Below are 27,450 nucleotides of genomic sequence, written 5' to 3'. Positions count from 1 at the left end.
CATATCTGATTATGTTTGTTTCATAATCTTTGAGCTTGATCAAAATTGCTTGTACTAGATTTGAGCCTCTACAATGGTGGAAATAAATGTTCCTTTTACATTCTAGATAAAAGGTTACTGGCTTGGACCAAACTACCAAAAGGAGAGCATAGAGGGCAATGATATCCGTCGCACCAATGTCCCAGATATCCGAGTTGGCTACCGCCATGAAACCCTGTGTGAAGAGTTGAACTTGATCACACAGGCATTAATCACTGCAGAACGATGGGAGAATGAAGCAATAAACATGACTCCGTTGTCTGAATAATGAAATGCACGATGGCCTTCACATGGAAGGGCAGTCGTTTAAAACATTCTAACTAAAATCACCTGTAGACTGCTAGAGTATCTGACTGTTTACCCTCTGTATATCATTAACTGTTATTCCTTGGAACTTCTGAAATTGAATCTATTTGTAAAGTTGTCCATCTGGCATACACACAATGATTTCTACCTTGCATTATGCTTGATTTTATAGTAACGCCTGAATGATTTTAAATATAATTGATTGCTCCTTTTGGACAAGTTTTTTGACTGAATGTCAGAGCTGTCCAAGGTGGGTGGGTAACATTCACACCACATTATTTTCCTCATGACTGTGACCATGACGATTCTCTTGGCTTGTTCCCAAAAGATCTACCTCCCTGCATTCCCAGAGATGCTTTGGTTGTGCAGGAGCACCCGGCTTTATGACCGTTAACCTCTGCATAGTATTAAAAGATGAAGTAGCATGTGAGGCATTGCCACAAGCATGGTGAGACTTGAATATTTAGAAATCAAATAGGTTTTTTTGTTAATACTGTGCACAGTGAGCACCCTTATTATAAATGTTTACTGCTAAATAGGGGTGATCTCATGAGCGTTGTAAACAATCATTTCCTTTTTTTAAACTTTCCGTCTATTCTGTTGGGAATTTCAGCATTGGCTTATTATTTGTGCATTGGAGGAAGTTGTTGAATCCACGCTTCACTCCAGCATTTAGGAGCACATTATGACTGTTCATTACTGTACTCAAGAGCTACCATATCATCAGAGATGGTATTGTTACCACTGAACTTAATTTTTCTTCAATCTCAAATGTTATGCTGTTCTGTACCAAGCTTCTACAACACTCATCCCAGAAAACAAAACTGTTGAGACTAGTAATTTATCTCATCATCATTAATTAGTCCTGACAGTTTTTTTTTGGCTGGTATTTATGCCTTGTAGACTAAATTGATTAAACTTCAAGTTCTCCATGACCTTTTGAATGTCCTCGGACTTCCTGAGGGCTTCAGTATTCTGAAGTTTTACCTTTGACTCCATCGCAATTTTATTGGATATGAGGCTTTCAGAAGGAAAGAATGTGTCTAATTAATGATTAATCTATGGTTTTCTGTATCCAGTCCCGGGCAGAACTAATGTGGAACTGGTCAACCCATGACCTCATTCATCCATGACCTTAGTTCCAATCTCAAGTAAGTTAGACAGTTCCCCAAATGTATTCCATTCAACATTAGTCACAGACTGAGCGTTTTGCAGTATGTGCATTAATAAATGATGCTGGTTTCTTTTTAAAAATAGGTTTAGTTTTGAGTATTAATACATTTGCGTATTAGTTATAATTATTTGCAAGCTCTCCTTAAATAAGCTGAAAATTGCCTGGTATTATTACTGAAGCTGCTTTTAATGGATAGCTGGAGTTCAGCATATCAGCCTAGAATCCTGTTCCCAGATAGCTTTGCAAAGGCCAATATCAATAAATCAGTTTTAGAAAATGTCAGTAGTTTTGCACGGCCCACTTGACAGCTTTGTGCCTCGTACAGTAGATGATTACTAAGTAAAACACTGGCAACAGTAACTATGAAACTGTCTGTTCTTGCTCTCTGAAGTACTGCCACTGCACTACAGTAATTTCCTGTTAAACGATGAGGTGTCCATTATTCTAATCGGCTAACAGTAGCTTAGGATATATATCATAGTTACACTGACATTACACAGCAATTCTGTCATATAGTTTGCATGCAGTCATGTTGAATGATGTTCATGTCTAAGGCCAGGCTTATTTTCTAGGATTATCCTTTTTGCTAAAAGTGAATTTGATGTGGTCTCATTGTCAATTGCTTTTCAATCCAGATGTGGCAATGAAACAAGTTTAAAACTTGCTTATGGTGAATGAGTGTTGGTGGAAATTGCATATGTGGTGCTTTTCTGCACATGTAGTCCATTTCTTTTCCAGAGTTATTGTTTTCTAGTCAAATCCTGGTAATTGATTAAAATACAAGAGGAAAGACCTAGCATACAATAAACAGTAACAAACTCGAGATTCTACAGATGGGGAAATCCAGAGTAACACACACAAAATACTGGAGCAACTCAGCAGGTCAGGCAGCAGCTATGGAGAGGAATAAAGAGTTGACTGTTTGGACCCAGACCCTTCCCCCTTCCTTTCCAGTCCTGATGAAGGGTACCGGTTGTAACATCAACTGTCTATTCTGTCCATAGATGCTGCCTGACCTGAATTCCTCCAGCATTTTTATAGCATGGCTATAAAAGCAGTTATTACTGACAAACTCATATGTGTGGATGGTTCCGTTACTGAGCCTTTACTTTCAGAGGGAATAGCAGAACTGTTATTTATGTAACTCAAATTAATTTTCCATCACCCAGGTATAAAGTACCCCTTAATGGATATTCATGGAATCTATCATCAAAGGAGAAAAAAAAACATGTTGCTGTGTGGGTCTCAATGCTGCTGCAGAGATTAGGTTATAAAGGCAAGTTTTATAAGTTAAATAATGACTCCTTCAGTCTGTTACTTCATGGTGCAATACTAGCTTTTATTATATAAAATGAAACCTATCTTGGAATGTTTCACTAATTTGCAGAGAGGTGATGTGACAGTGAACTGGTTGAACTTAACTGGTATTTTTATAAATCCGTGCAGCTTTGTAGTAACCAATGATTGTAATTGGCAGTTTTGTGCCTGTACATCCCATTGCTTGAAAGAAAGTTAGTCAGGTGCATGTTAGTCAAACATGGACTTTTGAGTGTTACTAAAAGGCAACCAACTAAAGAATTACTGCTGAGTGAGGCACTAGGGTAAATGTTTAGTTTACAATCAGTAAATTAACCTAACAGTGATGTTATAGCGAACGCAGGGTGCTTCGATAGCATTGTGGCTAGCCTGACACTATTAAGAGTACAAGGCACTAGAGTTAGGAGCATCCTTTGTAAGGTGTCTCTGTACGTCCTCCACATTTTCCCCGGGTGCTCTGGTTTCCTCCCATAGTCCAAAGACAAACGGGGTAGGTTAATTAATCATTGTAACAGTGATTAAGTTAAGGTTAAATCAAGGTTATTGGGGTTTGCTGGGCGGTGTGGCTCGAAGGGCTGATACTGCACTGTATCTATAAATAAATAAATAAGAGGTTCTGCAGATTTCCTCCCAACATTTTGTGTATATTGCTCTCGATTTCCACCACCTGCAGAATCTCATGTTTCGTATTCTGCAGTTACTGGAAGGCCAAAGCAACGCACACAAAATGCTGGAGAGACTCAGCCGGTCAGGGGGGAATTAAGAGTTAATTCTTTCGGCTGAGACCCATCATCAGGGCTATGGTACTGGCTTATGATTAACTGGATCCAAGCTATTCTTGTCGTTAATGATTAGAAATGGATAAAGTTTGTGAGATTGTTGCTGACTCCAGACAAACTAATGATCAAAGCGCAATTGTTGTCTCAGGGTGTGGGCAACAAAGTGTTGCCCAGACAAAGCAGGTAGTTCAGAGGGACCAGGTGAGTTGGTTCATGTGAGAGCAATATGTGTATATGAGCACAAACTCAATGGCCTGACTGTACAATTCATTATGTTTTTAATGTGCATTTCATTTCTATCTAAAATGAATGATTCAGGATTTCTGTTCTGCATCTCTATTACTAGTTCAAATTACGGAAACTGAATTTTAGGTATTCCATACAATTCACTGATATTGAGGGTATCCTATTTGCTGATCAACAAAGTTCAAGTAAATTTATTATCAAAGCACATATAAACTTTTTAGATACATTTTCTTCCTGACATTTATAGGAAAAAAAGAAATGCAATAGAATTAAGAACGCAAGTCTTAAAACGAACCTCCTTGAATTTTTTATCCACGGTACCTACACTCAGTGGCCAATTTGCTAGATGCAGGAGTGGAACCCTGTTTGGTCTTCTGCTGCTGTAGCCCATCCACTTCAAAATTTGATGTGATATGAGTCCAGAGATGTTCTTCTGCACACTGTTGTAACATCTGGTTATTTGAGTTACTGTCATTCTCCCCTGACTTCTCATTAACAAGGCACTTTTGCCCACAGAACTGGATGTTCATTTGTCTTTTTTGCACCATTTCCTGTAAACTCTTAGAGACTGTAGGTTAGCAGTTTCTGAGATACTCAAAGCCTCCGTCTGATACCAACAATCATTCCACAGTCAAAGTCACTGAGACCACATTTCTTCCCCATTCTGATGTTTGGTCTGAACCACAAATGAACCTCTTGACCATGTCTGCATGGTTTATGTGTTTAATTCTGCCACAATTGGCTGATAAGATTTTTGCATTAACGAGCAGGTGTATTTGAAAGCCACTGAGTAGTTTTATCCTAAGCAGAGATATTGAAAGTGCTTTCTTGTAAAAATATCTGAGTGCACAGCATATTTTGAGATTTAAATGGGAGCTGTTAATGGCAAAGATTATGTTATTTAGTTCCATTGCTGTGGTAGAAAAATCTAGCTGTACGTAATTCACCAAAGACTAATCCCATGTAGGTCTAGAAATATTTCATTGCAGGTAGCTCCCATTATAACAGATAAGCCTACAGGTTAATTTCCTATATGTAATCAAATCTATCAAGATTTATTAGATTTTCTGTGTGCTTGTAACTATTATGGTTCCACTTTACAATTTCTAAATTGCAAGCCTATTGTTACATACAGAGTAAATGTCACACATCACTAGAAATACTACAAAAACCTGAAAAAACAAAAATAATTGAGTAGATTCATTAGATCGCTAACATAGATCACATTTCTGCTTGAAAATAAAACCGTTAAAAATGCAATAGTCAAGTCTTCTACATTATAAGCAGATAGGGTACATTGGATTGGATAACCTTTGAAATATTAATATTTTGAGTGTGATCCTTAGCAAAACATGTTTTTTGTTTCTATGTCAGACTGATTACTTTTAACTCCAGGCTGTGCATAATATGGGTTGGCATGGTAGCATAATGATTTACAGTGCCAGCGACCTGGGTTCAGTTTATATATTCTCTCTGTGACTGCATGGCTTTCTTCTGGGTGAACTGGTTTCTTCCCATAGTCTGAAGACCTACTAGTTGGTAGGTTAATTGGTCATTGTAAATTGTCCTGTGATTGGGTAGGATTAAATCAGGAGATTACTGGGTGGAAGAACCTATTCCATGCTTTATCTCAATAAATAAATATCACAGTGACTTTGTGCAATAGATCACACAACATGATGGAGGAACTCAGCAGGCCAGGCAGCATCTATGGGGGGAAAAAAGTACAGTCGACATTTCGGGTTGAGACCGATCGGTAGGACTGGAGAAAAAAGATGAGTAGATTTAAAAGGTGGGGAAGGATGAAGTAAATAGCTGGGAAGTTGATTGGTGAAAGAGATACAGGGCTGGAGAGAGGGGAGTCTGATAGGTGAGGATAGTAGAGGCCATGTACTGACATATCAGAATGCGAATGGGAATTGGAATTAAAGTAAGTGGGCACTGGTAGATTGTTTCGCTGAACACCTATGCTCTGTACGCCGGAAGAAGTGGGTATATCTGGATAGCCTCCAACCAGATGGCATGAACATCGATTTCTCCAACTTACGCTAATGCCCCCCCCGCCTTCTGCACTGGTCTCCATCCCCTTTTTCCTCTCTCACCTTATCTCCTTGCCTGCCCATCGCCTCTCTCTGGTGCTTCTCCTCCCTTTTCTTTCTTCCATGGCCTTCTATGCTCACCTATCAGATTCCCCTTCTGCAGCCCTGTATCTCTTCCACCAATCAACTTACCAGCTCTTTACTTCATCCCTTCCCCTCCCAGTTTCCTTTATCATCTTGTGCTTCTCTTCCCCCTCCCCATCTACTCCTCATCTTTTTTTTTTCTCCAGTCCTGCCGAAGGGTCTTGGCTCAAAATGTCGACTACTTTTTTCCATAGATGCTGCCTGGCCTGCTGAGTTGTTCCAGCATTTTGTTCATGTTCCTTGGATTTCCAGCATCTGCAGATTTTCTCTTGTTTGTGTAATAGGTCACTTGTTGTAGACAAGCAGGAACACTTTTTTTAATATCAATAAAAAAAAAATGTAAGTTTTACTTTCTAGCTGATCCAGAGCTTAGGAGTTCCCACTGAAGGTAAACACAAAGGTTGAGAACATTATTTATGTTCTGAGTTGCACTTTCCAGTTCCTGACTCACACATAACCTATTCTAACACTTCATGGAGCACTGGATGATTATAGATGTTACACACATTTTATATTTATAATTTCTGGTTTGTGATAAAGTTAAACTCAGTATTACTATAGCACACAAGTATGCAACCATCTTTCACCACTTAAGTAACTCTTGTCAGATTTGCTGAATGAGTTATAGCTCTACCTTCCCCTATGTCCTATTGAAGATCAAAACATGAATAAGTTTTGTAAATACCCACAGAACAGGTACAAACATACAGATTATCGACATTGTAGTTAGTTTGGAATTCATTTGCTCTTCGCTGTCCTACTCTGCTTCTGCAATTAGGTACCCTTGTATTCAACAGAATCAGCCACAACTACACAACATAACCAAAATGGGTTAGAGTTTCTATGCGCTTATTCCTTAGCTGTTTACCTGATGGTCAGCTGAATATCTAAGACAGCTGCTTGTGCTTTCATAAGCATTCTCTTTACAATGAAGATAAAGCAGGTAGTTTACTGTTAGTTGTGTATAGCCAATAGTGATGCTTTGTACAGTATTTTCGTTTATAAAATGTGAAAATACCTTGGTAACATAATCCCTAACCAAGGCTGTTTACGAAGTGAAGTCCACCATCCATCACAATGGTCAGCTGTAGTAGAGATAGCAATTTATATATTAATATTAATAAAATATTGAAAGAGAGATAGCTGGTTGTTACCTGTTTTTGTTCTACACTGCACTATTTCCATAAGTGTTCCCATATCCTACTTGTGATCCACTTTACTCAGGCTGCTTCATCTACAGAACAGTTTTGGAATTTCTCAGTCAAATCATGTTTTATATTGGATGATCTCACTTGAAGCTCCATGTGTAAATTGTATCAGAAATATTTAGTTCCTTCTATCCACCATTATTGGGCTTAGTTGCTTTTTCTGCATTTGGAGCACTTAATAAATGGCCGAACATTGTGAGAATTGCAATGGAGGTCTTGAGTGGTTACGAAGTGTGACTGGGTTTTGATATTTGTGCATTCATCTGGAACAGTTGTGCTCTGCTTCCCTAATGCAGCCTGCGGCAGGTGCAATATCTTGCATTGGTCCTTGCCCAGTTTTTGAAACTTTGCACTCAATAAGTTTATATCCAAAAGTAATATGTGATTTTTAAGTGTTGATAGATGGGTGCTGAATAAAGAATAATTTTTAATACTCAATGTAGGTCATATGACTCTGTTAGAGGTTTCACTTTTCTGAACAAATGTTGGTGTTTTATTAAATACTTCTTGGAAAACATTGATGGTTATAGTGTTGCAAAATCCTGGTTGATTTTTAGCCTGCCTCATTACCTCCTGCTTACTGCAGACACTAAAGCACATTAACACTTCATTGCACAGGAGAGCTTACTCAAACCAGTTGGATAATCCTCTATTAATTGTTCCTGCTGTGGCAGACACACTGGCTTGTTGTTTGCTGCTTTTCACAATTAGTTAAATCAAAGGGAAGTTGGATGCTTACTAAAGAGAATAAGGTACAGGAATACAGTAAAACTAAGGGAGTGTGGAATGGGATTGCTCCTCTGGGAGCTGGCATGGAACTGAGGGACTGAGTGGCCTCCCTTTTTATATTTGTAAGAGAAGTGTATATTTTGTTTGCTAATTTGTGGCTAGAAATTGATCCTCTGCTTGACTATCAAAAAAAGCTGATTCACATGCTGGAATATGTGAAATGTGGATGGAAAGCAGGTTTAAAAAATTGGATTTGCCATGTTGCCTCAAGCATTATTTTTAAATGTAGAAATGCATCCACAAAGGTTTTGATAGTGCTTGAAACTTGTTCACCAAAAAAATGTAATGATCTTGCAAACTGGTAACCATCTGGTCTGAAACAAGCAAAACTGTGGCACCAGAACATAAAGAAAGTGCACAGTTTTAGGACCTGAAGTTAAACCGGTATCATTGCCATAGAATGCTGGAAATATACTTTTAATTATAAGGTTTGTGTAGTGTGTGTGGTTCAAACAATGGCAAATTGACTTTGACATCAGATTTTAACATTTGACTTTGCTAGTGACACATTTAACCAAATGAAGAGCGGCTGATCTGTTCATCATTTGCCTACTTTGCCCCTTTTCAATTTGTGTATAGTTGTAACAGCCTCAAGGTGGCCGGGCAACCCACATGTTTGAAACCAGTTCAATATGAAAGCCCACCTTATATATCCCTTAAGGATCAAGGAACACTCTCTTCCACTCCAGTTCTGTGGCCAATGAGGTCAAAACGGGAAGCCTAAACTCCTCCACAATTGGAACTGGAGATGATTGGTGGAGTGTGGGAAGCTGGAAAGGGGTACTAAGTGGTAGCAACAGCACATTTGTGTTACAGGTTATTTTGCAAGTATGGTAAATGGAGATATATCTAATTTTGATCTGTTGGATGTCATCTTTTAAGTATAGTATATTGCCATTTTTGCACTGTGATTGCTTGTTAATTCTGTTAATGGAGATTGCTTAAAAATGTAATTATGCTAAGGTATTGCAATAAAATTAATTGAAAAGCAATGTTTTGCTGTTTTGTAGATGACTTGCGTGAGTGGGAATAAAGCCTACCCCTACCTTGTAGTTTGTGTGTTTAACATGTCTGGTTGGTTTAGAAATAATCAACAAAGATTCACCTGTACTAATAAAAATAGCTCTTTGTTTACAGCAGTGAATGCAGTTTAGTATTTTAAAAATGTGCTTTATTGGTTAAAAGTGCTCTGGGATATCTAGTTGTTCACGGTCCCTTTGGAAAGAATGAACATAACATGATAGTTATTCATTAACACAGAATGGAATAGTAGAATTAGAACAGAGCTAAGAACAAAGTAAATTAAAATTGTATGAGGTGTTAAAGGGCAGATGGTGGATACTTACTGGATAATATTGCATGAATATATACATGAATTCCAACAATTACTTATTCCTCTCTGGCACAAAATGTCAGGAAAGAGAGCTTGAACCAAGGAAGTTTGAGATAGTATTAGTTGCAAAGAGACATTTAAAATTAGCAAGAAAAAGCAGCATGTCTGGTGATGAGAGCAATGTGGAATTTAGCAAATGACAGCAAAATTATTTAGGAAATGGAAGATAGAATGAATTTATTATTCTAAGGAACATTAAAAAGAAACTGCCTGTAAAAGCTTTGATGAATAAGTAAAGAGAGTTAGTGAAGGGAAAACTGTGTCCCCTATAGCTAAAGAGTTATAAAATCATGATTAGAAAGAAATGACAGAACAATGAAACATACTTTGGGTTGTCTTCTCAGAGAACACAAATTAGTTCCCAGGTGTGTAAGAAACCTGAGAGGTGGAGGAAATGAGGGAAAGAAAGAGCTTTAGCTCTGTTTGAGTGAGAGAAGGCAAAAAGCTGTAGGGGGAGAGAATTCCCCCTCTCCGTTAATTGTTTTTCTTCTTTACATTTCCGTAGTTGTAACAGTAGGGACATGATAGCTGAATGCTCCTGTTGCAGGATGTGAGAAGGCAGGGAGACCTCCCAGCTGCAGCTTCTGACACCCTGCATTAAGGAGTTTGAGTTGAAACTGGATGAACTCCGGATCATTCGGGAGGGAGAGAGGGTGAGAGATAGAACATTAGAGAGAGGTAGTTACACCCAAGTTGCAGGACACAGTAGACTGGGTGACAGTCAGGAAGTGGAAATGGTCTGTGCAGACTACATTTGTGGCCATCTTCCACTTTGGATACTGTTGGGTGAGCCGTGAGGGGGAGGGGATGCCCTCGGAGAGGAAAGTCACAGATCTCTGTAACTCAAAAGGTGGAGAAGAAGCGAGCTGTCATGATTGGGGTTTCATTAGCTAGGGGAAACAAAAAGGAGATTCTGTGAAGAGAGCTACATTTCCAGATGGTATATTACCTTACCAGTGTTGGTGTCCAGGACATCTTGGATCAAGTCCTTAGCATTCTTAAGTGGGAGGATAAGCACCAAGAGGTTGTGGTCCATGTAGTTATCAATGACATGGGTAGGAAGTGTGATGAAGTTCTGCAAAGTGAGTTCAGGGAATTAGGTGCCAAGTTAAAGGACAGGATCTCAGGATTGCTACCTCACATGCTAGTGAGGCCAGAAACAGGAAGATCATTCAGTTTAACATGTGGCTAAGGAGTTGGTGAAGGAGAAGGTGCAAGATTTCTGGATTATTGGGCTCTTTTCCAGGGAAGATGGGACCTTTACACAAGAGACAGTTTGCACCTGAACTGGAGAGCAACTAATATCCTAGCAGGAAGGTTCGCTAGTGCTGCACAGGAGGTTTAAACTAGAGTTGCAGGGGGATGGGAACTAGAGCACCAGAACAGCAAGTGAAGAGGTTCTGGAGACAGTTGTTAATACCTCAGATGAAGTCAGGAATCAAAAGGTTGACCATGGTGCGACTGATGTACTGAGCTGCATATATTTCAAAGCATGTAGTATTGTAGGAAAGGCAGATGACCTCAGGACATGGATCAACACATGGAATTATGATAATATAGCAATTAATGAGACTTGGTTGCAGGAGGGGCAGTAGGACTGGCAGTTCAATATTCAGAGGTTCTGCTGTTTTAGTGGGAGGGATTAAAGGGGAGGGATGGCATTACTAGTTGGAGAAAATGTCATGGCAGTGCTTGGTCAGGACAGATTGGAGGACTCGTCAGATAAGGCTTTATGGGTGAAACAGGAATAAGAAAGGGAAAGTTACGACCATATTAATGGGCTGCATTATAGTTCACCCATATGTCTGCAAGATTTAGAGGAACAAATTTGTAGAGAGCACAAAGACATGAGGCAATTATAGTAGGTAATTTGAATTTTTCACATATTCACCAGGATTCCAATACAAGATGGGATGGTGTTTGTCAAATGTGCCAGGAAAGTTTCCTATTATGGAACGATATAGGGCATGTAATAGAAGTTCATGTAGGAGACCACTTTGCATCTAGTGATCATAATGCCATTAGTTTCATAGTAAATTTGGGAAAAAAAGATGTGTCTGGTCTGTGGGTTGAGATTCTAAATTGGAGAAAGGCCAATTTTGATCGTATCATCAAGGATCTGTCAAATTTAGATTGGGAGAGGCTGTTTTCTGGCAAAAATCTACTTGGTGAGTGGGGGGCCTTCAAGAGTGAAATTGTGAGTGTACAAATCTTGAATGTGCCTGTCAGAATAAAAGGTAAAGATAACAGGTTCAGGGAGCCTTAGTTTTCAAGAGAGATTGAGGCCCTGATTAAGAAAAAACAAGAAGGTGCAGGTATAGGCAGCTAAAAACAAATTAGATACTTGAGTAGAAGAAATAGAAGAGAACACATATGAATTAAATCAGGAGAGTAAACAAAAGGCATGAGGTTGTCCTAGCAAACAAGGCAAAGGAGAATCCTAAGGTATTCTACACAATGTCAAGAGCAAAAAGGTTGCAAAGGACAAAATTTGGTGCTCTGGAAGATCAAAATAGTATTCTATGCATGTGGCTGAAAGAGATGGGGGAAGATCGCAAATGGATCTTTTGCATCTGTATTTATTCAAGAGATGCATGTGGTCTATAGAAGTGAGGCAAAGAAGCAATAAGCTCATGGACCTGATACTGATGACAGAGGATGAATATTTTGATAGACATGGACTGATTAGGGTTATTCATGTCTAACCAAACTTAATAGAGTTTTTAAGGAAGTTACCAGAAAAGTTGATGAAGACAAGGCAGTGGATGTTGCCTACGTGGACTTCAGCAAGGCATTTGACAAGGTACCACATGGGAGGTTGGTTAAGAAGGTTCAGCTGCTTGGCATTCAAAATGAAATAGTAAATTGGACTAGAAACTGGCTCCATGGAAGAGAGTGGTTGCAGATGGTTGCCTCTCTGACTGGAAGCTTGTGACTTGCGGTGTGCCACAGAGATTGATTGTTGCTCAATCAGTTGTTTTTTGCCATCTATATCAACAATCTGGATGATGATGTGATCAACTGGATCAACAAGATTCCAGATGACACCAAGATTGCGGGAGTACTGTACAGTGAGGAAAACTATCAAAGCTTGCAGTGGGATATGGACCAGCTGAAAAAATGGCAGATTGAATTTAATGCAGACAAGTGTAAGGTGTTGCACTTTGGGAGGACCAACAAGGGTAGATCTTACACAGTGAATGGTGGGCACTGAGGAGTGAGGAAGACAAAGAGATCTGGGAATACATGTCCAAAATTCATTAAAAGTGGTGGTACAGGTAGATAGCATCATAAAGAAAGCTTTTGGCATAATGACCTTCACAAATCAATGCATTGAGTATGGGAGATGAAGTTGTAGAAGACTTTGGTAAGGCCTAATTCAATTTTGGTCACCTACCCACAGGAAAGATGTAAATAAGTTTGAAAGAGAACAGAGAAAATTAACAAGGATGTTGCTGGGACTGGTGGGCCTGAGTTGTAAAGGAATGATTCAATAGGTTATCACTTTATTCCTTGGAATGTAGAAGATTGAGAGGAGAATTGATTGAGGTATACAAAATTATGAGGGGTATAGATAGGGTAAATGCAACTAGGCTCTTCCCACTGAGGTTGGGTGGGACTACAGCTAGAGGTAATGGGTTAGTAGTGAAGGGTAGTAGTGGAGGGTGAAAAGTTCAAGGGGAATTTTAGGGAAAACTTTTTCACTCAGGGTTGAGAGGGTGTGGATGGAAGCTTGATTTCAACATTTAAGAGAAGTTCAGGTAGACGCATGCATGGAAGGCCATGTTCCAGTTGTGGGTTGATGGGAGTACGTAGTCTAAAATTGTTCAGCACTCTGTGCTGTATTTTTCTATGACTCTTAAGTTTAGAAAGAAAGAACTTGCTTAGAAAAATAAATTCTTCCATTATTCTCAAAGAGCTTTACAGTCAAAGTACTTTAGCTGTGTAGTGTAATGTGACTGTTCTGCCATTCAGGCAACTGATTTACATTAAGCACATTCAGCTTTTATTCTAATAAACAGTTTCAGATCTGTATTAGGTCACTTTCTGTGCAGCCAGGTAGTATAAATACACACTGGCTGGCAGGAGGCCAGAGGTTTGTGTTAAGAGTGAAAGAAGTTTATCTAAAGCCACCCTGTTTCCCCAGCAGAAGCAGTGCATTTTCACTCCATATTACCAATGCCGTGCCGTTGAGTCTGCGATAAAACCATGGAGCTAGGATGCCATACCTGGCTCTCATGTCATTTTTGAATGGAGTTTGGCTGACTGTCTAGTTGATATTGCAACACCCCAGAAAAGACCGAGATCTGCTGGTGCTTCAACAACTACGGCTACCGGTAAAACCTCCTTGCTTCTAAAAAACGGCATCCTGGATCAGAAACAAGGTGTGCATTGCATATCTGCCTTTAAGAGTTTCCGTACATTAGCCTCATCTGCTAGGGCGGCAGCAGCAAGAGCCTGCGCCAAGGCGGAATTGGCAAAAGAATGTGCTTCATTTGCTGAGGAGGCAACAAAGCCTATACTGGAAAAAAGCAGAACAATTAGGAGAGGCTGGGTTTGTTATACCTGGACACTTCATGGAAGAAAATGGTGGCCTTTTCCCCCCATGCAATTACAAGGCACACAAAAGAAACAACCACAGCTTCACTGTTCTGATGAGCAGCAGTGAACCCGAGAAATCAGACAGATTGACCTTCAAGAATTGTGGCACCAAGAGCTCCGTATCTGTCTGCAAGACTGAGATCTCTTCAGCTGAGGACTTGCAAGAGGACTCTGTTTTAAATAAAAAAAAACAGCAATGGGCCCATTCATACCCGCCTCGGGAAATGCAGGGGCTTTACAGCAAAGGCTCAATGAAAGAAAGGCCTTTCTCAAAGAGAATGGAATTTGCTTTAATTGCTGCGGCTCAGTGACTCGCTTGGCAAAGGACTGCAAAGCTACTGTGAAGTGTGCCGGGTGTGATTGCACTCACCATAAAACAGCCACACACCCAGGTCTGGTGCTTGAAGCCCTCGAGACTTATATGTCCTCATCAGGCAATGGCGGAGAGGAAGAGGGAAACCCTCCTATCAAAGATGCAGTTAACTACCAATGCACCGAGATTTATGGTCCAGAGCAAGTAGCTAGGTCCTGCTCAAAGATCAGTCTTGTTGGATTATACTCTCAAGGCCAGAGTGTAAGTGCTGTTAGCATGTACGTCATTCGATGACCAAAGCGTCTGCTCATTGGCCAGGTCAGAGTCCTTTGTGTTGTTTGATGTTAAAAGCCACCCATCTCCATAGTTGCACTGGTATGAAGGAGACATCTGGGAGGAAGGCAGAAGGTTTCCAGGTTGAATCACTGGATGGTAAGGTCCTCCCACTAATTGAGTGCAATGAGATACTCAATAATTGCTCTGAATTACCAATGTATTTCAAGGTAGTATATGGTGACATATAAGTAAAAAGGATCTAGTGCTTTCCCAGCATATATATGAATGAACTTTTCTCAGGCTTCCAGCCAGGTACAAATACTTTCTACTTCAATTAACCATGCAAAAACTATTTTGGGCCCAGAGAGTCTCTACAAGGAAATAAGATGATCATGCACAACATTCCTACAAAATGGCCAGAAGGTGAAGGAAGTCAATCAGGGCCTTAAAAAGATTGACAAAAAAACTAGGAAGCCTAACAATGAGGAAGAACTCTTCACGACTGCCTGTCTTCCCTATATTTCCATAGTTTCTAAAAGGATCACCGGGATTCTAAAGAAATACCGGATTAATACCATCCACAAACCTGTAACAAAGCTCAAATCACAGCTTATGTGGATCAAAGATGACTTGGGACTCAGGACGGCTAGCGTTTATAGGAGTCCCTGTGCATGACAGACAGCATATATCGGCTAAGTGGGGCACATGGCGGAAACTCGCATCAAGGAGCGGAGGAGGTGGATCTGCTTGGATTTCCCAGAGAAATCAGTGGTAGCAAAACATTGCATTCACAATGACCATAGGATGGCACACAACTATAGTGCCATGCCAGTGGCTTTTGGGACCGCCTGGTGAAGGAAACCATTGGAAAAGAATTTTAACAAAGACAGATGTCTCACTCTAAGTACAAACTGCAATTTGATTGTAAGCAAGGTGGGACTGTGTAAATCTGATTGGATGAGGTCTAACCAATCAGGAGAGACGGACAATGGGAGTGTACATGCTCTACACTAGACATGCCTAGGCACCATTCCTGATAAAAATGATAGGGTGTGTCATCGAAATGCCTGTTAATATCGACACTTGTATCTGGTTGGATGCCCATGAAGAACTACTTCGTTAATAAATTTACTTTGAACAGTACAAAATCCACTTTACTGTTGCCACAAAAGAAAAACTTTTTTAAAGAAAATAAAATGTATTTATGCTTTGTAACTTCAAAACATTAAATCAATTCAAAAGAAGATTCGAGAGTCCAGGAATATGGGTGTATCTTTGTTTTTACTTTAAGCAGAACACCCACATATCATGTGGTAGCGTGATGACATGCACTTAATGTACGTTTACATATAACCCATAATTAATTAAATGAACAAGAATGCTATTTTTATACACATTACTAAAATACTATTGAAATATTAAATATTATATTTCTCCTCCCTGCTTAGCTATAAGCTCCAACTCAATAAGGAATGCATCTCAACTATATACACAGCATACTATGTAATACAATTACTATATAGACATGCACAGCATTGTAAACTTTAAATTGTCCTATTCAGGCCTAAAGATTTAATTGGTGTGGAGGCTTTCTTACCCTTCTGGGATAACGTCTTTCCTGACGAGAGGGATCACTGTACTTGGCAGGTGAGACTTGTGGCTGTGAAACTGTCTCAGGTTCTGGGGCTTCCTCCGTGCTGGTTGTAGAAGTTGACTCTGAGACTGCAGGAAGTGGTTCTGACAGCTCTGGACACTTTTCTTTCCCTTTTCTCTCTCTGGATCTACTTTGATCTCTTTCTTTTTCTTTCTCATGTTCCTTCTCTCTTTCACACCTTTCTCTTCCTTGTTCACATTCTTTCTCACCATTTCTTCCTTCTTTTCTCTTCTAGTTTTCTTGGGGTTTTTTTGACACTGATTATCAGTAAAAACTTTTGTGTCAAAGTGAAAACCGATCTCTACAAAGTGACCTAAATTAATTACACATATAAAACACAACATAATTGATTGTATAAGCATTCATCCCTCTTTAAAAGGACACAGCAAATCATCACTGGTGCAGCCAATTGTTTTTAGAAGTCACATAATTAGGTAAATTGAGATCTGTTTTTGGAGACCTGTGTGCAGTCAAAGTGTTTCAATATATTGTGGTAAAAATACCCTTGTATCTGGAATGTCCAACTGTTGGTGAGTCAGTATCCTTACAAAAACTACACCATGAAGACAAAACAACACTCCAAGCAACTCTGCGAAAAGGTTATTGAAAAACTCGAGTCAGGAGATGGATACTGGAAAATTTCCAAGTCAGTGAATATCTGTTGAAGTACAGTTAAGTCAGTCATCAAAAAATGGAAAGACTCTGGCACAGCTGTAAATCTGCCTAGTGCAGGCCGTCCTGAAAAACGGAGTGACCATGCACGAAGGGGACCAGTGAGGGTGGCCACCAAGAGACAACTCTGGAAGAGTTACAAGCTTCATTGGCTGAGGTGTGATAGACCGCACGTACAACAACTGCTGCCCGGATGCTTCACCAGTCACAGCTTTACGGGAGAGTGGCAAAGAGAAAGCCACTGATGGAAAAAAAAACTCACAGGAAACCTGGGCTGGAGTTTGTCTGAAGGCATGTAGGAAACTCTGAGAACAGCTGGAAGAAGGTTCCATGGTTTGATGAAACCAGATTTGAGCTTTATGGCCATCAGACACATAATCCAAAGCACATCAATATTGATCCATCATGCTATGGGCATGTTTCACTGCAGCAGGCCCTGGAAGGCTTGTGGATGGTAAAACGAATGCAGCAAAATACAAGGAAATCCTGGAGAAAAACCTGATGCAGTCTGCAAAAGAACTGCAACTTGGGAGAAGGTTTGTTTTCCAGCAAGACAATGACCCCAAGCATAAAGCCAATGCTACACAGGAATGGCTTAAAATCAACAAGGTTAATGTCATGGGATGACCAAGTCAGAGCCCAGACCTCAATCCAGTTGATAATTTGTGGCTGGACTTGAAAAGGGCTGTTCACTCACGATCCCCATCCACTCTGACAGTGAGCAGTTTTGTAAAGAAGATTGGGGGAAAAAATGCAGTGTCCAGATATGGAAAGCCGATAGAGACCCATCCACAGACACAAGGCTGTAATTGCTGCCAAAGGCTCATGTACTAAACACAGACTTGAAGGAGGTGAGTAAATTATGCAATCAATTATTTTATTTTTAATAGTTGTAATACATTTAGACCAATTTGTCAAAATTTGTTTTCACTTTGACACAATAAAGTCTTTTCTGTTGATCAATGTCAAAAAAGCCAAGTTAAATCCACTGTGATTCAATGCTGCAAAACAAAAAAACATTAAAACTCCCTATGGGCGTTCAGTGCACCATGAAGACAAAACAACACTCCTATTAATCCTTCTATTGTTCCTTTACAATCTGATTTCTCCTCTTGGTGTCATAATTCACAACATCATCTGACAAATCCTGTTTTTGTATCTCCATTGACTCCTTTCTTATTGGCCTTCCATTCACCCAGACGGGCTTTGGTCTTTGCATCTCCTACTTGAGGTTCATGCAATAACCTTAAAGCACACAGAGCAGATTCTGGACCAGCTTAAAACCAAGCCACACTTTGCAAGTAACTGCCTGATTAACATATCAGCAGCTTTCTCAGATACATCGCCTATGAAAACTGTCGTAGTTGGACCATTGCTTTCGTCACTTGCACTCTTCCTCTGAGCAAAATGGTCCGTCCTTGTTCCAATATGCTTTCCAAACCAGAGGCACAGATGTTGGTTCCAACACCTGCTAGTCCTCTGTTGGGTTACAGTTCAGCATGCAGACAGTTGTAGCATCATCCGGTACCTTTCAGTTGCCTTAATTGCAGGTGTTTGGCATGCAAATAGTGTATGGATCTCCAATCAGATTGTAGTTGTCTCAGCCAATCACACCTCCACAATGCTGGTACTCCTGTTTTTACCATATCAGACAGCCCACCCTGCAAAAACCCATTTCAGGGAGGTAGCATCACCAATTTGCGGGAGACTCCTGGAACTTCTGGGAGAGGTGGGATGTCTGCAATAGAGTAGCTCCTTAGCAGCGAGCCAGTTAGTTTAAATAATATTAGCTATGCTAATGAATGAATGACACCTGTTAAACTCACTTCAACAGTAATTTAACCCACCACGGGCAACAGAAAAGTCACTGTTGCAAACAGTGCAGCGAGCAACACTGTCATTATTTTTGACCCCTATCCGGCAGGGGTACACTTTAGTGTAGTCTGGGGTGAAATAATGTTTTATATTTTCTGTTTTTGGAACACTCTGCAATGGTGCATTCTCTCTCTTGCTCTTTCTGTCTCTCTCTCTCTCAAAAAAAAATCGATTTCCGGGATATTGCATATAATTTGCGGGCATCAGGGAGCCGATACCAATATAGGGATGACTCTCGGAGCTTCCGGAAGAGGTGGGATGTCTGCCATATAAAAGCTCAATTGAGCCTGTTGTATTTCAGTCACAGGAGTTATCTTTTCTCCAGAATAAGCTCTTAGTTGGATATCTACAGGCTTCAGCCCAGTATCTTTGAAATGACGTTCAAACTCATTTTGTGGAACTGAACCAGTTGAACCATTGCCCAACTCCATTTTAATTAATTTGCTGTTCACATCCAGGATAAGCTATATTGCTTGTCTATCGTTAGCTTTCACAATCTCAAAGCTATGCAATCCTGTGTCACTCATTATCAGATTTTCCAGCCACAACATGCAGATTGGTGCTCTTGTTTGAAAATGCAACTTAACGTTCTAACTTTTATTCTTCCGAGCAGCCCATTTGTTTTTTTTGTCTGCCCAACATGGTCTTCGTATGCACCCTAGTTTTTTTGTATTTTCTGCAAGCTTCACTTTTAAATCGGCATCTGATTGCTGTCCATGAGTCCCTGCCAAAATGGTAACACAATTTGTTCAGCCAGGCCAGTTTCTTTTTAGACATGGCAATTGTATTCATGCTCGATTTCATTCTCGACTGCAAACAACTGCATCTCTGTGGTTTACATTGAAACAGCGATTTCCGTTGCTCTTTTAAATGTAGGCTGTGCCTCAATTAGGAGCCATTTTTGAATGCTATCTTTTAAGATTTGACAAACTAAACAATCTTTCAGTGCATCATTAAGCCCATTATGGAACTTGCAATGCTCAATCCCTTCAATTCAGCCAAATACGCTAAAATGGACTCCCGTTCCTTTTGATTCTGCTTATGAAACCTAAAGCATTCTGCAATCAACAATGGCTTGGGTTTTAAATATTTCTGCATTGCATTAGGAAAGCTCATTTCTGCAGGTTTGGTTGGAGCAATCAAACTTAGTAGCAAATTCTATTACCTTAAACCCAATAAGCTCAGCAAAATTGTCATTGTGGTTTAGGTCAGGGCTGACAACCCAGAATGGTTTTTAAAAAAAAAGACAATTACTGTTAATCTTTCCAACGTAGCCAGCCATTTATGATTATTTTAAATTATTACCTGTTACTCACTTTTTATGAACCCTGATTTTTTCCATTTACAGCCTTTAAACTTGACATCTCTCCACATCATAATGGGATCCCACCACCAAGTACCTCTTCCCGCCCCCCCCCAATTTCTGCTTTCCACAGGGATTACTCCCTATGAGACACCATCGTTCATTCATCTCTCCCCACTGATCCCCCTCCTGGCACCTATCCTTGCAAGTGGAACAAGTGTTACACCTGCCCCTACGCCTCCTCCCTACCATTCAGGGCCCGAACTAGTCCTTCCAGGTGAGGCACCGCTTCACCTGTGAGTCTTTTGAGGTCACATAAGTGTGTTTGGTGCTCCCAGTGCGGCCGCCTGTATATTGGTGAGACCCAGCATAGATTGGGAGACTGCTTCGCCGAGCACCTGCACTCCATCTGGCAGAAAAAGTGGGATCTCCCAATGGCCACCCTTTTAAATCCACTTTCCCATTCCCATCCCGATCTGTCCATCCTTAGTCTCCTCCACTGTTGTGATGAGGACACACTTATGTTGGAGGAACAACACCTTATATTCCGTTTGGGTAGCCTCCAACCTGATGGCATGAACACTGATTTCTCAAACTTCTGCTAATGCCCCCCTCCCATCCCTTCACCATTTCCCATTCCCTTTTCTCTCATCTTATCTCTTTGCTTGTTCATTGCCTCTCTTGGGTGCTCCTTCTTCCTTTTTCTTTCTTCCATGGCTACACTGCAGTCATTGAGTCTGTCCTGTGCACCTCCATCATTGTGTGGTTTGGAGCCGCCACCAAGCAGGATAGAACCAGACTACAGCGTACAGTGAGGACTGCCGAGCGCATCATTGGAGCCTCCCTGCCCTCTATTGTGGACCTGTACTCTTCCAGGTTGAAGAAGAGGGCAGGGAACATCATAAAGGACTCCTCCCATCCTGCGCACTGACTGTTTGATCTGCTTCCGTCTGGTAGGCGCTTCAGATCCCTCCAGACTAAGACTAATAGGCACTGGAGAAGTTTTTTCCCTACTGCGGTCACTTTGCTGAACAGTTAACTGCCGGTTAACTGTCGGCTAACTATTACTTGGATTGCACTACCTGTATGTATAATCTATATTTTCATTTATATTTATCATTGTTATTGTTATGAGCAGAGAGACAACATCTGCCAGAAGTAAATTCCTTGTATGTGCATAGGTACTTGGCGATTAAAGTCTGATTCTGATGTCTCTTTCACCAAATCAACTTCCCAACCCTTGGCTTCATCCTTCCCCCTCCCAGTTTCACCTATCACCTCGTGTCCCTCTCTCCCCTCCCCCCACATTCTAAATCTACTCCTCAGCTTTTTTCTCTCTAGTCCTGCTGAAGGGTCTCGGTCCAAAACGCCGACAGTTCACTCTTTTCCGTAGCAGCTGCCTAGCCTGTTGAGTTCTCCCAGCATTTTGTGTGCGCTGTCCCCAGGTGCTGGCTGGCCTGTTTCTTTAAAGCTCGACCGTCCCTCACAGAGGTTTTCAATAGCCTCGCTCCGCTTGAGCGGATCGTCTAACAATACCTCGTCGCCAGTGTTAGGTGTTACAACTGTAAGACATTAAATTAATTCAAAGACAATCGGGGAACGTGGGTCTGACCTAATCACTCTAATCGAGGCTATCACGTGGCATCGTGATGACGCCTGCAACACTAGTATTTATACAAAACCCCTAATGAATTATTTAAACAAACAAGGATGTTTAATTAACCGATATGCATACAAGATAACTCAAATGATATAGAAATATCAAATGCACAGCATAATCGATAAAAAAAATTCCCCGGGACCGCCCCGAACCCGAGGCAAACTATATAACTGGCTCGGAGAGTCGGGGAGTATTTGGTGACGGGAGCCTGTTGTCTGTAGAGCGCTGCTGTTGGTTTCAATCTTGCTGGCCGAGAGAGTACTTTTGCGAACATGGTGATGATACTGGGCTATTGGGACATCCGCGGGGTAAGGAACAGACAAATTACAGCAGCTTCCATTGTCCCAAGCGCTCGCAGAATGCTGGAAGAACTCAGCAAGTCAGGCGGCAGCTGTAGAGTCAGGACTGGAAAAGAAATGGAGGCGGTAATCGAAATAAGAAGGTGGGGGGCGGTGAGGAGGGAGAGTAAGTACAAGCAGGCGGGTTGGGGCGGGGGAGGTGGATGAATTCGGCGGAGAAAGTACAGCAAGTTAGAAAAAATTGTCTTCGTGGTCGGAGGTGACATAGAGTACGAAAAGTGTTTCTCCTCCAACCCGAGTTTATCAGCAGTTAATGAGCTCGCCCAGCATTTTGTGTATTCCGCTCAAGGGTTCCAGCATCTGCAGAAACTCGTGTTTGCATTGTCCTGGACCACTGCCTGCCGATCTCTTTGGGGTCTTTGTCTTCTTTCGCTCTCACTTCTCGCTTTAGCGCGCCAATTATTTTGTTTTCGTGCAGAACTTTTCCCTAAATCAGAATTTTCCTTCCTTGCTTTTGTTTGGCTAAAACTTGCAGTAATGTGTTCTTGTTTTTTTTATATAAAAAAAAGGCGATTTTGGTTTCTCTGCCTTTATCGTTTTAATTTCGGGAGCAATCCTACAAGCTTGCACCCTGAGACAAGAGAAAATCTGCAGATGCATAGAGATCGAGGCAACACACACACACACACACACAAACTGCTAGAGGAACCCGGCAGGCCAACAGCATCTACGGAAATGAGTGAACAGTCGACATTTCCTGCAGAGACCCTTCATCAGGACTGAAGAATAAGAAGGTGGGAGAAGGGAGGAAGAAATACAAGGTGATAGGTGAAGCGGGGGTGGGGAGGGGAAGGGGTGAAGTAAAGACCTTGGAAGTTGGTGAAAAAGATACGGAGCTAGAGAAGGGGAAATCTGAAAGGAGAAGATGGAAGGGAAAAAAAATAGAGAAACACCAGAGGAAGGTGATGGGTAGATAGGGAGATAAGGTGAGAGTGGGGAATGGTGAAGGAGAGGTGGGGAGGGGCATTACGGGGAGTTTGAGAAAGCCCTGTTCATGCCATCAGGTTGGAGGCTACCGAGCCGGAATACAAGATGTTGCCCCTCCAACCCTGAATGTGGCTGCTTTGCCACAGTGGAGGAGGCTGTGGATTGACATGTCAGAATGGGTCCCATTCTGACGTGTAGCCTTTTTGCCGGCTGTGTGGAGCAGTACATGTTCCAAGGCCAAGTTGGTGTCACTCCCCAACTTTTCAGCCACTGCATTGGTTCTGTTTCCTGCTCCTGTGCCAAGTTCCTGGACACTTCTTCAAGTTTGCCTCCAACTTCCACCCTACCTGAAATTTACCTGGTCCATTTCTGACACTTTCCTCCCCTTTCTCGATCTCTCTGTCTCCATCTCTGGAGACAGCTTATCCACTGATGTCTGTTATAAACCCACTGACTCTCTCAGCACCTGGACTATACCACTTCCCACCCTGTTACTTGTAAAAAATGCCTTCTAAAAGCACCCTTCTCTCAATTCCTCCGGCTCCTCTACATCTGCTCTCAGGACGAGGCTTTTCATTTCTGAAAAGACGTTTTCCTTCTGCAAAGGAAAGGACTTGCCTTCCTCCACCATCAATGCCGCTCTCAACAGCATCTCTTCCCGTTTCTGCACGTCTGCTCCCACCCCATCCTCCCGCCATCCACCAGGGATAAGGTTCCTCTTGCCCTCGCGTACCACCCCACCAGCCTCTGCGTCCAGCACATAATTCTCTGCAACTACCGCCATCTCCAACATGATCCCACCACCAAGCATATCTTTCCTCCACCCACCCCCCCCTCACTTTCTGCTATCCGTAGGGATCGCTCCCTACACGGCTCCCTCATTTGTTTGTCCCTCCCTACTGATCTTCCTCCTGGCACTTGCAAGCTGAACAAGTGCTACACCTGTCCCTACACCTTCTCCTTCACGAACATTCAGGGCCCCAAAACAGTCCTTCCTGGTGAAGTGATAATTTATCTGTGGGTCTGTTGGGGTAATCTGTATCCGGTGCTCCTGGTGTGGCCTCTTGTATATCAGTGAGATTTGACGTAGATTGGGAGACTGCTTCGCAGAGCACCTATGCTCAGCTAGAAAAAAGTGGGACCCCCTCCATAGATGCTGCCTAACCTGCTGAGTTCCACCAGCATTTTGTGTGTGTTGTAGATGCTGGAAATCCAGAGCAAAATCTCTTGTGTTACACACGGCCCTCTTTTTCCCCCACCCTCACCCCAATGATTTGCTGTTTACCTTTGAGGTGGTGGTAACTTTTATCTCTCTGATCTCCTACAATGTATAAAAGTTAAGTCCGGTCGCACCTGTGAGAAATTTTGTGCAACACTGGACAACACTTTTGGAAAAATTTTGTTGCTTTTTTGTTCACTGTAGACTGCTTGAAGATGAACACAAATATAATTTCAGAATACTTGTATCACGTAGGAATTTGCAGAAACAACAAATTAACTTTTATTGAATATAATGTGTTTAATTGCGTAATGGTGTGGATGCTTTGCAATAGTTCAACTAAGTTAAAAATACTTTGTTAATGATTTTCATTTGTACTCAGTGTCTGAGGCTTTTCGCTTAAGTGTCCAACAATAATTTGCCAGCATTGATGGATTCCAGTTGCCCTGGTATCTTTTCTCCACGACGGCAACATCCTGGTGAAACCTTTCACCATGCTCGTCATTAACAGCACCAAGATTTGCAGGGAATAAGTCTAAATGGGAATGCAGAAAATGAATCTTTAGTGACACGTTGCATTTCATGGTTTTATATGCTTGAAGCATGCTTTCAACCAGCTGCATGTAGTTTGGTGCTCTGTAGATGCCAAGAAAAATTTCAATAACTTCCTTGAATGCCTTCCATGTGATTTTCTCCGGTCCCACTAGAAATTCTTCAAATTGCCCGTCATTGATGACCTGTTTGATCTGTGGACCAACAAAAATGCTTTCCTTAATCTTGGCATCAGTTATTCTGGGAAGCATCTGTCTCAAATATCAAAATCCTGCATAGAAATTTTTGTGCCCGGTGATAGTAAATTCCATCCTTACTGTCCTGAACCCAATAATTATTACTAAAACCCGTCCTGCCATGCAGCAGCCGCGCTGCCTAAGCATGCCTGGACAAGATAGGAAACTTGCATTGTAGGCAACATTTTAATTGACTTGAATTATAAATTGAAATAATAAACATAAGTTTATTTTTTAAAAAATGGTGTGTGATAGGGAAACTTTATGGTGAGTTTCATGATCAGTAGCCCAGAATTCATAAGATACACCTAAAGGTACTCGGGAAGCAAAATCTTTGTTGTCCAGTGGAATTAAGTTTATTATCACTGAAGTATGTCATGAAGCTTGTTGCTTTGTGGTAGCGGGACAGTGCAGTATGAAAATTTACTACAAGTTACAGTAAGAAATATTAACATTAAAAAAAAAATTAAACAATGAATAAGTAGTGCAAGAACAGAGTAAAACAGTGAGGTAGTGTCCATGAGTTCATGGACTCCACAGAAATCTGTTGGCAGAGAGGAAGAAGTTATTCCTAAGATGTTGAGTGTATCTTCAGGCTTGTGTACCTCCTCCCTGATGGTAGCAATGAGAAGAGGGCATGTTCTAAACTTTGAGGGTCTTTAAATGATGGGTGCAGCCATCTTGTGGCATTGACCTTGTTACGGCAGGATGTGGAGGCTTTGTAAGGAGTGCAGAAGACGTCATCAGCATGCTGCCTGGATTGGAGGAGGCTAGGCAAACCTGTATTTTTCTGGCATGTCAGAGGCAGATGGGTGAACTGCTAGAAGTTTATAACATTGAGAGGCATAGATGAGGTAGATGGAAACTTTTTGCCTGGGTGGAAATGTCAAACACTATAGGACATGTAGTTAAGGGAGTAGGAGAAATGTTGATAAGATATGGGGAGTGAGGCATTACAGAGAGTGGTAGGTACCAGGAAGGGGCTACTGAATTGTAGTGAAGGCAGATACGATAGTGGCATTTATGAGGCTTCTTGATGGCTACATGACTATGCAGCCGATGGAGTTGGTATGGTTCACGTGCAGGTAGTGTTAAAGCTGAATCTGAATAAAACTCGGGAGACCAGCTCCTGATCGTCACCACAGTTTATTGTGCATTCTCCTTTCACCCTCCACCTTTGGCGTTTCTTCTGCATTACGTACCTCTATCCCTTTGTCTCACACATTATTCCTCCAACTTGCTAATAATGTACTGTTCCACTTTACTGTTTATTAATATGGGAAATATTTGAGAGCGTTCCCAGACCCAAAAAATAACCTACAAAATCATGCCAAATAACACAAAACCTAAAATAACAGTATCCTATAGTAAAAGCAGGAATGATATGATAAATACACAGCCTATATAAAGTAGAAATACTTTTCTGCAATCATTGCAGCACTGTCTAGCATAGCGTATAATCTCACTACGTAGCAGAAGCAGTCTCTCCATTAGCCTTTAAGCTATGAAGCTGCCAAATCATACCAAATAACACATAAAAATACACAGCCTATCTAAGTAGAAATATGTATGTACGGTGTAGTTTCACTTACCGGAATCGGGAAGACAGCGAGCATACTGATCATGGTGTGTTAGGCTGAGTTGTCGGAGGTTGGGGTGCTTAGCAATTTTTTCCAATAAATTGCAGTTTCGTCACAGTTAAAATGCTTGCTTATACGAATAACCACCTTCTGTAATTATTTTCTTCAGTTATGCTGGGACCTTTTCAGCAGCTTCAGTATCAGCCAAAGCACTCTTTCCAGTAAAGGTTAAACTATGAAGCTGCCGAAAAGTTCCCAGCAGACTAAAAGAGATCACTTTGCTACGAGCAGAACCAATAGCAACATCGACAGTTTACAACATATATGTCAAACTCAAGGCCCGCGGGCCAAATCCGGCCCGCGGTGGAATTATCTTTGGCCCGCGAGATAATATCTAATTACTATTAAAGCTGGCCCCAGTAATCGAAGCGCCTATGGCGTATGATATGGCTAATGCTGAGTTTATTCAGGTACCAGGTTTTCAGGGTTTTTAGCGTTTATTCGGCAGTCTTGCTCGGCAGTCTTCTTCATAAATGGAATTTGTAAAGTGAAACACTTTGTAGTTATAGCAGAGACTGAGACACATGAGAGCAGGCTGAAAAAACGGAGGCAACGAAAGCTGCGTTTGCACGCGTCCGAATGATCTGGCCCGCATGAAGCTGCATTTTGCTCAATCCGGCCCGTGACCTAAAATGAGTTTGACACCCCTGGTTTACAAGATTATTTCTCTGCATGTAAATAGTGCGAATGGTGGACGTAGGCAAGTTCAATGCACGGACAGTGTCCTT

General features: G+C 41.3%; 2 protein-coding genes across 7 annotated transcripts in view; both read left to right on the top strand.

Annotated features, from left to right (window-relative positions):
- LOC140717300 (AMP deaminase 2-like) overlaps positions 1 to 1,601 on the top strand; it is a 142,456-nt gene extending 140,855 nt beyond the window's left edge. For all 5 annotated transcript variants that reach the window (XM_073030750.1, XM_073030749.1, XM_073030748.1 and 2 more), the window contains one exon: positions 107 to 1,601. In XM_073030750.1, the coding sequence (XP_072886851.1) occupies positions 107 to 307 (201 nt within the window). In that variant the 3' untranslated portion in view covers positions 308 to 1,601. The remainder of the gene's footprint in view (positions 1 to 106) is intronic.
- A 4,679-nt stretch (positions 1,602 to 6,280) lies between these two features.
- Positions 6,281 to 27,450, top strand: part of LOC140717302 (glutathione S-transferase Mu 1-like) — a 60,132-nt gene continuing 38,962 nt past the window's right edge. Inside the window, exon 1 of one of the 2 annotated variants that reach the window (XM_073030754.1) lies at positions 6,281 to 8,004. In XM_073030754.1, the coding sequence (XP_072886855.1) occupies positions 7,984 to 8,004 (21 nt within the window). In that variant the 5' untranslated portion in view covers positions 6,281 to 7,983. Of the gene's footprint in view, positions 8,005 to 21,944; positions 22,098 to 27,450 lie in introns of those variants that run through there. The other variant, XM_073030753.1, reaches the window with a different exon arrangement.

The sequence above is a fragment of the Hemitrygon akajei genome, chromosome 27 (assembly GCF_048418815.1).
Source record: "Hemitrygon akajei chromosome 27, sHemAka1.3, whole genome shotgun sequence".
Lineage (NCBI taxonomy): Eukaryota > Metazoa > Chordata > Chondrichthyes > Myliobatiformes > Dasyatidae > Hemitrygon > Hemitrygon akajei.
This window is presented reverse-complemented; position numbering and strand designations above follow the sequence as displayed.